We start from the raw sequence: 10,034 nt of genomic DNA on the forward strand, positions 1-10,034 counted from the left end.
GGTCACAATTGGCTCAACAAAATGGTAATTTCGGGTAGTTTAAATAAAGCATAGCGTTCTGGTTACAAGAGCTACAGAGATGGTCCAGCGGTTAGGAGTGTGTGCTGTGCAAGCACAGGAACTTCAGATTTAATATCCAGCACCCACACTGCATCTGGATGTGGCCGTGTATGCCTGTAATCGCAGCACCAAAGGGTGGGGGAACAGGACGAGCCTTGGGACTTGCATGCTGCCTCCTCCCCCATAGGTTCGCTGAGAGACTCTGTCTCAAGAAAAGAAGGCTGAGGGTTATGGAACAGGACAGCAGACATCTTCCTGTGAGTTGTTATGCGTGTCTCATGAAAACTGATGCCCACCTCCAGGAAGTCTCTCCTAACTAGACCAGGCTCAGCGAGCTTCCACATCTCTCACAGGGGAGAAAGGATCTAGCTTCTAGCACGTAGTTCTTGAGCTGCTGGTTTTTTCCTTTATTCCAAAGCATGAGTTCAACCTCCTAACATGGAGCCCACAAAGGTCCCCTCCCCCCTCAAGTTTTGTTGGCATACCACAGATATCCTCTATTAATATTCTTATATGGAAGACACAGGAGAGGCTCCGCCTCGGTGGGGGTTATTATAACTTATCTACGTGTCAGTTCTACACCCAAAGTTGGCTCTAGATGGATGATGCTAATCATACTGAAGGTAGATGAGGTGCTAGAGGTAGAGAAAACAGGAGGCTCCTGAGCAGCCTGGGGCAGTGGTTCCTAGGAAACAGAAACTTAGTCATATCCTTCATGTTTTCCAAGGTTCCCTTCATCACCAGTAGTTCCCTTCCAGGGTCCCTTGCTTCTTGGTAGAATTGCTCTGACTTTTTTTTTTTTGTTCACCCCTTATGGTGGTGCCCAGGCTCCTGAGAGGAAGTCAGTTCTGTCTTCCCCTTAAGAAACTGGGGACATGGGCTGCTTGGCGACATTGGTGCTCAGATTAATGGAGACTTGCTGGCTGTAAGAACCAGAAGTGGGGACATGACCAAGGTCTGGGTGGTCAGGAAAGCGTTCCTAGAGGGGAAGATGCTCTGTGTGTGCTGCCATCCTGCAGCTGGGTCACTGCAGAGTGGTTTCTGGGGAATAGAGAAACTAGAAAGTGAGCTAAAGGAAGGTCTTTATACACGGGGCAGACGGGGCTCTCAGGCAGTTAAGAGCACTCCTCAAGGAGACCCAAGGACATTGAGAGATCATGCCTCCCAGCATCGGTGCGGGGAAACTGTCAGCTCAGAACTGCTCAAAAGTAGAAATGCCAGCTCCGGTGATGTCATCACCCTAGTTATCCCCACCCCCCATGCGAAGTCCTGCGGTCCAGTGGGTTGGGGAAAAAAGACCCCACTAGTCTGTCCACCACCCAAAACCGGCTGCCTCCAACATTCCCACTCTGGGTGTGTGTACGGACACAAGCAGGCTAAGAATTCAAATTTAAACTTCATGCTATTCCTCAGAGAGTTGGGGGCCGTTTTTGCCTTCCTGTCCTTGTCTGCTGAGGGTCTGTCTCTGTACCACAGACTCCAACCTTCTCTGGCTAGCTCTCCCTCGGAGAATCGCCCCTTCACCCAATTTCTAAGCTAATGTGGGGTGTTACACGCTGTCCTGAAGTGTTACTGTACCATACCTTAGGCTGAGCAACTAGGATTTGCCCTTAAGCCGAGAATGTAACACGGGGAGAGAGAAGACGCCCAGGTGCATTCCCGGACTGCCTCAAGAGAGGGATCAAATGGGGGCTGGGCTGTGCAGATGCTGGGCGAGGGGCAAGAGTGTCTGGGTGGAGGTGGAACCCTCTAAAGCCGGTGCATACGGGAGGTGTCTCAACTGGATGAGAACACAGGGCGAGGGATTCAAAACCAGTTCTCAGAGTGCCAGGTCGCCAGAGGAGCCTGCCCATAGCCTTCTGGCTACAGCCGGGTCTTGGGAACCCCACATCGAATCGCTCCGGGAAAGACGCTGGGTAGTGGGAGGTGGGGAGTCCGCCGCTGGGATCCCGAGCCTGTGGTTGCCGCTCCCCGTGCATTTCTTCGAAGTCTTACCTCGCAGGGCCGGGTCCATCCGCGCGCCCTGTGCGCGCCTGGAGAGTTTCCCGCAAGCCCTCTGCGCCACGCTGGGGAAGACCCACGCGGGGTTCGCCCCCCGCCCGTGGCTCAGGAAAACCCTGGGAGCCGCCCGGACTCGAAGCGTTTTCCGGAAACCCCCTCTCCAGGCGAGTTGCGGGAAAGCAGCCGCTCCGCAGCCATGCGACCGACACGCCTCCCCAGAGGAGGGTCCGAGACCCTAGCGTAAAGAGAGCCGGCCAGGCTAGGAAAGCCCCAAGCTAGCGGGAGAGACTGGGAAACCCCGCCCCCCAGTATTGAGCCCCAGAAGGAGCCCTCATTTGGGGGGGCTCTCTCAGTCCTTGGTCAGCAGAAATCATTACGCGCACCGGAGTAAGGACACCTCCTACCTCAGTCCCTAAAGGCTGGCGAGGTTCCGCCCCGCGCCCCCCATCAGGCCCGCCCCCCGCCCCCCTCTATGTCTGGGCTGGGGCGCCGCTGCCCCTTTAAGAAGCCCAGGTAGGCAGGCCAGGCTGCAGGAGCCGCTCCTATGGCAACCCGCGAGCTGCGGCGGCTTCATGAATATTCCGGGGCGCGGGAGCCCGATCGCTGCCGGAGGGCGCTCCGGGAGAGGCGGCCGCTGATGTAAGCCCGGCGGGCCGCTGGGCTCCGCTTGGCTGCGGCGGGAGTCCCCAGGACCCGCCCGCCGGGCTCAGCCAGAGGAGGCAAGGCAAGATCGTGGGGTGGCCGGCCGCAGAGCCCGGGTGGCCACACACATTGACAGCCGCAGCCGCCCGCCGAACGCACTCCTGGGAGCCACGCGGACAGTGCGCTCTCGCTCCAGAGCGGTTCCCGGAGCGCGGCGGCCGCAGCGCCGCTGCTGCCCGCGCCCATTGTTCCCCGCGGGGGCGGGGCGCCTGGAGCCGGGCCGCGCGCCGCGCCCCTAATCGCAGGAGGGAGGGAAGAGAGGGAGGGAGCGTGGGGTCCCCGCGCCCAAGCCCGGCCGGAGAGGAGGCGCAGCGCTGCGAACCCGGGGACCCGCGGCCGGACTAGGAGCCTCCCCTCGGCGCGCAGTCGGCGAGATCATGGGCTCCTGAGGCGGCCCCGGGTCGGCAGCGAAGGACGCGTCCCCACTGGCCGGCGCACCTGGAGCGGGTCTCCTGTGCCGCACCCGCACCACTGCCCCCGGCCCAGCCCCTGGCACCATGGACAAGCTGCCGCCGTCTATGCGCAAGCGGCTTTACAGCCTCCCGCAGCAGGTGGGGGCCAAGGCGTGGATCATGGACGAGGAAGAGGATGGCGAGGAGGAGGGGGCCGGGGGCCGCCAGGACCCGAGCCGCAGGAGCATCCGGCTGCGTCCCCTGCCCTCACCCTCGCCCTCGGTGGTCGCCGGCTGCGCGGAGTCCCGGGGTGCGGCCCTCGGGGCGGCAGACAGCGAGGGGCCGGGCCGCAGCGCCGGCAAGTCCAGCACTAACGGTGACTGCAGGCGCTTCCGCGGGAGCCTGGCCTCGCTGGGCAGCCGGGGCGGCGGCAGTGGTGGAGCAGGGAGCGGCAGCAGTCACGGGCACCTGCATGACTCCGCGGAGGAGCGGCGGCTCATCGCCGCCGAGGGCGACGCGTCCCCCGGCGAGGACAGGACGCCCCCGGGCCTGGCGGCCGAGCCCGAGCGCCCCGGTGCCGCGGCACAGCCCGCAGCCTCGCCGCCGCCCCAGCAGCAGCCGCAGCCGGCCTCCACCTCCTGCGAGCAACCCTCGGCGGACACCGCTATCAAAGTGGAGGGAGGCGCGGCCGCCAGTGACCAGATTCTTCCCGAGGCCGAGGTGCGCCTGGGCCAGAGCGGCTTCATGCAGCGCCAGTTCGGTGCCATGCTGCAACCTGGGGTCAACAAATTCTCCCTAAGGATGTTCGGCAGTCAGAAAGCGGTGGAGCGTGAGCAGGAAAGGGTTAAGTCAGCCGGGTTTTGGATTATCCACCCTTACAGCGACTTCAGGTAAGAGGCCAGGTGGGGATGCTGTGGATGCCTTGTACAGTTGAAGGCATGCTTTCTTCCCAGTCCTGCCTCCCAGCCTGAGTTAACTTTCCTTCCTTGTGCTGGAAGCTCACAGAGAAGTGGGGTGCCTGTAGCATCGCAGACACCCCCGGACCCCTGCAGCGCACTGGGAACTTTCTCAGTCTTCAGGTTCCTGCCATCTCTTTTCCAAGGTCTGGGCTGCATTGGAGACAAGCTCAAAGGTGTTCTGAGCCTGGCCTAGCCCTGCCTGCAGCCCGGGTAGGACTCTGCTTATCCAAGCCATGCACCTCCCCCTTGGAAGCTGCAGAGTCAAGGTGGCCATCCTACAGGCAGCTCCAGGTCATTCAGCTTGCAGAGAAGGGTCATGGAGGGAGATAGACATCTTAGCAGCTGGGCCAGCTCCTTGGGTGCTGACTGCAGGTATTAATGTGGTTGCTGGGCCTGTGAAGCTGCAGCCAGATTCCTGGAGGACTGAGGTCACTGGCACCTCAGGCCCAGGATGAAAGCCCTCTGCACACTTTACCCAGCTCCTCATGCTGAGTGGTGGGCCAGGAGCAGGGACCCTGATGCAGCTAGCTTTCATGCTGGCAGGGCGGAATGACCTTGCTCACAGTGGTCAGTGAAGATGTCTGGTGTCCTGACCGACGTGCAGCTATTTATCGGTCCCCAAGTATTCCAGTGTCTCATTCCCATCTCTAGGGGATCCTGTCCCCTTTTGCCTCTCCTCAGTCAATACCATTGATCAGTGGATATGAATCGGGCCTGTGGACTGGACTCTGTGGAAGGAGAGGCTGTGAGTTGCCTCTGGTTTGCAGCAGGAATACCTTTATCCTGGTCATGGTTCTGAGCTCTTGCTCGCGGCCTCCTGAGGCTTTCTTAGCCCACCAGTTTAGATGAAGATCTAACCGGGTTTTCTTCCCATCTCTCTCTCGGTGTCCTGCCCCGTTTGTCTCCCTTGCCTGCCTACCTGCTGGCCTCGCTGTATAAAGGAACATTTCGCCGACCAGAGCCTCTTTACAAACTCCAGGGAAGCTGGATTTGTAATGAGAGCAAAGCTATTTTCCATCCAATGAGAGAGATTTCTTTGGCTGGGAATGACCAGTCAGACAACACTTTGGTGGCTTAAAATAGGTGGTGAATAGAGAGGCAGCCTCTTTGGGTTCCTTTCCCCTTTTCCTTTTGAGAAATTGATTGTTCTTTCTTTCTGACCCTCCTGTCCTCAGATAGCAAGGAGGCAGTAGGCTTGCTGGACAGAGCTCTAGCTTTCAAACTGTGTGAGCAAAGGTGGACCCTCCTCAGGATCAATTGTGAGCCTCTGTGTCTAGGACTGGGACCTGACGCTTCCGTGTTGCCCCCCCGCTGTCCCTGGGTATCCCAGGCTTCTCCTCCCTCAGTGGTGGTGACCGTCAGGTCCAGGACCATCACTTGAGACTGCTGAGGTACTCCCATCAAGTGCTCAACTTTTCTGCCCATCATTGTGCTGGGAAAACTTCTATTCACGGTTCTTATCTTCAAGCCCATTGTCAACCCCAGGCATGTCTTACATGCTTACAAGCACTGATGAAGAACCTCCTGGCTGCAAAGCCTTGCCCTCCCCACCCATCTTCCCTTAGATGGTCAAGATCTGGGAATGAAGCACCCCCTCCCTGTTCCCCCCAACACACACACAGCCAAAGCTTTCCTAGTCTTAGCTGTGACATTCATAACTGCTGGTTTGCAGTCCCCTATCTGCAGAGCCTCCACCAACACAGGCTTTGGGGACACTGGAGAGGGTGGACACAGGAAGACAGATAGACAACAGAATAATAGGCCAACCTTTTTTGTTTCTTTCTTTCCTTTTTTTTTTTTTTTTTTGAGATAGGATTTCTTTGTGTAGCCCTGGCTGTCCTGGAACTCTCTCTATAGACCAGGCTGGCTTCTACCTCAGAGATCCACCTGCCTCTGCCTCCCAAATGCTAGGATTAAAGGCTCGCACTGCCACTGCCAGCCCAACTGGGATTTGATGTGGTTTTTTGGCAACAGGCAGCAGAGACTAGCAGCTGGAAGTGCACAGCTTCTAAGCCCAGCCTTGCAGCTGGCTGATGCTGAACCTATAGGAAGGAAAACGATTCAAGGCAGACTGTGTGCGTCTCTGGAGGGCAGCGGTCATGCCCCTTCCTCTTCTTAGGCCCAAACAGCTAATCTTAACCTCAGAAATCAATGAGACGAGGGACTAGCTGAATCTAAGCTTAGGAATCACTTCACTCCTCCTGAACCTCCACTCCCCCTCGAGAATCCAAGCTTTGAATCATGAAGTTTCAGCCACTGGCCTTGGGCCTTTATCTGGAGACAGCCGTCATTACCCACCAGAGCTTCTGCAAGTGCTTCCTAGACCCACTGAGGATTTATTCATCATTTTGACTGGCAGGAAGCATTGATCCAGCAGAATTGGTTTAATAAAGAATCAGCGGCAAACTATGATAGATTGAGTTTGCGGTTTGAAGTTCGGGGCTGGCTATGATGGGCTGCTTCTGACATCTTTCCTGGGAGAGAAGGGCTGGGTACCCTTCCCTGAGAAGTCATAGGCTGAAGTCACCAGAACCTGGGCCATGGCTGAGAGAGACTAGGCGATTCCTGACTATCCTGCTTCTTGCCTGTACCATTCTCATTACCCCAGGCTCCAGACTTCCCTTCCTTTCCAACACTCCATTAGCCTTTTGAAGCTCATACTCACAGTTTGTTGATGGGGAAGCCAGCGTGTGGCAACCCTCAGGACATTTTCCCTGGGCCATCGCTGTTGACCAAGGTACCAGAACCAGTCCTTTTTCCCATGGGAGCTCTGTCCTTGAAGCCTGGGTTTGATGGTTGGACCATAAGAACACACAGCACATTAGCTACATAATTCTGGTTTCCCAAGAAGATGGGGAGGGGAAAGAGAGAGCAGGGACCCTGAGAGAGGGTGTAGCTGCCTTTGTTCTGGAGGCTGATTAGCCAAAATTTCAAACGCCAGGCTCAGGGAGTTGATCTGGGAGTGTGTATGTTGGAGATGTGTGTCTGAGACTGTGTTGGGGCTGTGTGGGTGGACACAGTGGCTATCAGGGAAGCTCTTATCTGAATATTAGCTCTGGAACTACTGCCGTGCCCTACACAGTAGCGAGTGGGCAAAAGCAGGTTTCTCTACACCTCCTTGCCCTCTTCTGGCCTGATCCTTTTAAATCCAGGAGGAAAGGAAGAGGCTGAAGGATCTAAAAGCATCCTTTTATTGGGGCTGAAGCAGTTGGGCTTTGAAACTCTGGACACTGAGATGATGGCAGGGCCTAGGGTTTGCCTAAGCAGACTTCTTTTTGCTGCACCAGCTCCATGCCATTGCTCACTACACATCCCTCCCCATCCTGTTTGCTATTAGTCCCTGCTTGAGTTATTAACCTGTGAGCCTCACTTTTCCTGCTCAGAAAATGGGACTTCTCTCGTTCATTTCCGTTAGACACAAACTGTGCAAGTGTAGGCACTCAGAGGTGAGAGTCTACAGTGAGTAGCCAAATATCTTCCCTGCCGTCACTCTTCCCCCCCCCCCCCTTGGTCCTGGGAGTAACACATGGATCTCTGTCCTGGGCTCCAGCCATGAACCAGTCTGTTGTCAGACCTCACTGAGAGCCTGCTAGAAACTACCAAGTCAGTATCTAGAAAAATACACATACAGATAGGCACGTGCAATGTGGCACACCGTTTCATGTGTCTGGGCTTTCCCATGAGAATCATGTGGGGGCTGATGGCTGTGGATTCTACTGCAGGTCATGGTAAGAGAGTCTAGGCCCTGCTGGGGTGGGGCACCAGCCTTCCTTGGAATCTAGTATGGTGTGTGTGTGGGGAGTGTCCCTCTGTAACCTAGACTTGGACTTCCCCTTGCCAGCAGAGTACAAAAGCAGTCGGGGATCAGACTCAGAAGACTGAGAAAGAAGAGATCTGTTTGGCAACCCATTCCTTGACTTACTCCAGTGTGCTCTCCCTCGCAGGCTTGGGAAGGACTGGAAGGAGGCAGCCTGGCTCTGGGTCTGGGAGTTTGGAGGCTCTTTCTCAGGAGGGCCTTTCTTGGGCCAGCTGCTCCTGCTGGCAATGTGGGAAGCGGGGTGAAAGGCACGGCAGGCACGGCAGGCACAGGCAGCAGGGACCGGAGGGAGCCTGGGTGCAGAGGGGAATTCCAAGGCGAGCTGCCTGGGTGGTGCTGTCGGCTGGCACAGTGGGCAGCGGACTCCCCAGCTGTGCAGCCTGCCCCACCTCACAAGGCTAGAGCTAGTGACGCTTGAAGTGCAGGGGCCTGGAGACCCACTGGGTCAGAGGGCTAAGCCCCTTGGCTATCTGACTCTCCCTGTAACTTGCTTCTAGCTCCTACATCTAATAACTATCATGGGTCTGGGGGCTGCCTTCTCCTGTTTGGCCTTGTCTCTATCCCTTTGGTTTTATGAGCCAAGGATTTCATACTAGTAGGTAGCAGACTTCACATAGGGAAACCCAACAATGCTCTTCTGTCTGTTCATCTCCTCCCCAGGTTGTAAGGCTTTGCATTCCCACGTCTTTCTTCCACTTATCCAAACCATCCATCAGTCCCTCCTGGCTACTTAGTGGCACTGGGTGGAACTCCGGTTGTTTTAATGCAGCTCCGCATTGGGATGTTATCCATCTCACTCTGGGACCTTGTTAAAATGCAGCTTCTGGCGTGTAATCATGTTCCTGGTGCCCTGGTACCAGGTGTGGAGTCCTGAGCTTACAACCCAGATGCGTAGGCCATGCTTGCAGAGCTCTGAGCCTGTTCCTTCTGCCTTTGGCAATGGAGCCCTTGGCCTCCAGCCCCAATCTCAGCTCGGCAGGGCAGGATGCTGTAAGGTAGGTGGGCCAGGCCTCAGAGTTCAGCTTGCGCCCTGGGATGTCAGATTCACAACCTCATCTCCTGCTTCCTGCACTGTTGTTTGAGGTTTGGTTGGGTTTGCTGGCTCCACATGCTGTCTCTAGGGAGGCTGAAGAGCAGGAGGAGACGAGGGGACACCATGCCACCACTTTCTCAGCTTCTCGCCTGTCCTAAGGGTCAGAGGCAGGAGCCTGAGAGAGGGAGAGCAGAAACAGGGTACACAAGGATGTCGTACCGCAGTGAGATTTCTGAGTGGCATTGTTGATGAGAGTCCAGAAGTGACAGGGTAGCTGTAACAGTGGCCCTCTGGGAGGGGACAGAGGCATCCTGAATAGCAGCTGCCTTAGTACCTTGAGCGTGGGATCTGTCCCAGTCCTGCGTTCACCTTTCCTGCCCCTGGCTGTGGACAGCAGCCTCCTCTGTGGTATAGGCTTGCCTGTCAACTTTTTTCCCTCTCCTGGCCTCCACTCAGATAACAGGGAGGAGGACAAGTGTCATAGGAGCTCGAGTGGCCCTTGTGTCTGCCAAAACAGGATACCAAGGGGGAATCATGTAGAGCCGAAGGTCCTGGCCCAGTCCCCTGGGTGCTTGTCGTATAACTGAGGCAGCCGTGGTTCCAGCCTGACTTGAGAGCGCTTACAAAGCTGGGCTGTCAGCTGCTAATTAATAGAAAGGCCACAGAGGCCAGCCAGGCAGTCCTGCTTGGGCCCAGGGGATGCTGAAGAATCCATGCTTCCCAGCCAGAGAGGGCCACTGGAGGGCAGGGGCATTATCTTGGCTTTGGAGAGGATGCTCCCTGCCAGCCAGGCTTCCTTGCTAAGAAAGCAGTGCCAGGGACCTGGAAATCTGTGGTCCCAAGGGCCAGGAAAGCACTCAGAGATACTTTCTACCTTCACTGCCATCAAAAGCTAGGGCAGGAGACAGCAGTGAGACGTGGTGAGTTCTCTGGCTTGAGAATGCTCAAGATAGCACAGAGAGTACTCGGTACTGATGAACAGCATCCTGTGGACCACATACAATGCATAGAGTACTCTGGTACTGATGAACAGCATCCTGTGGACCACTACAGTGCAGAGAGTCCTCGGG

The 10,034-nt window shown here is 56.5% G+C and overlaps 1 protein-coding gene across 1 annotated transcript in view; it reads left to right on the forward strand.

Annotated features, from left to right (window-relative positions):
* Window positions 1–2,698: 2,698 nt before the first annotated feature.
* Window positions 2,699–10,034, forward strand: part of Hcn4 (hyperpolarization activated cyclic nucleotide gated potassium channel 4) — a 41,585-nt gene continuing 34,249 nt past the window's right edge. The window contains exon 1 of the mRNA XM_005369489.3: window positions 2,699–4,045. Coding sequence (XP_005369546.1) covers window positions 3,261–4,045 — 785 coding nt within the window. The 5' untranslated portion in view covers window positions 2,699–3,260. The remainder of the gene's footprint in view (window positions 4,046–10,034) is intronic.

Source organism: Microtus ochrogaster, unplaced genomic scaffold, assembly GCF_000317375.1.
Source record: "Microtus ochrogaster isolate Prairie Vole_2 unplaced genomic scaffold, MicOch1.0 UNK49, whole genome shotgun sequence".
Taxonomy (NCBI): Eukaryota; Metazoa; Chordata; class Mammalia; order Rodentia; family Cricetidae; genus Microtus; species Microtus ochrogaster.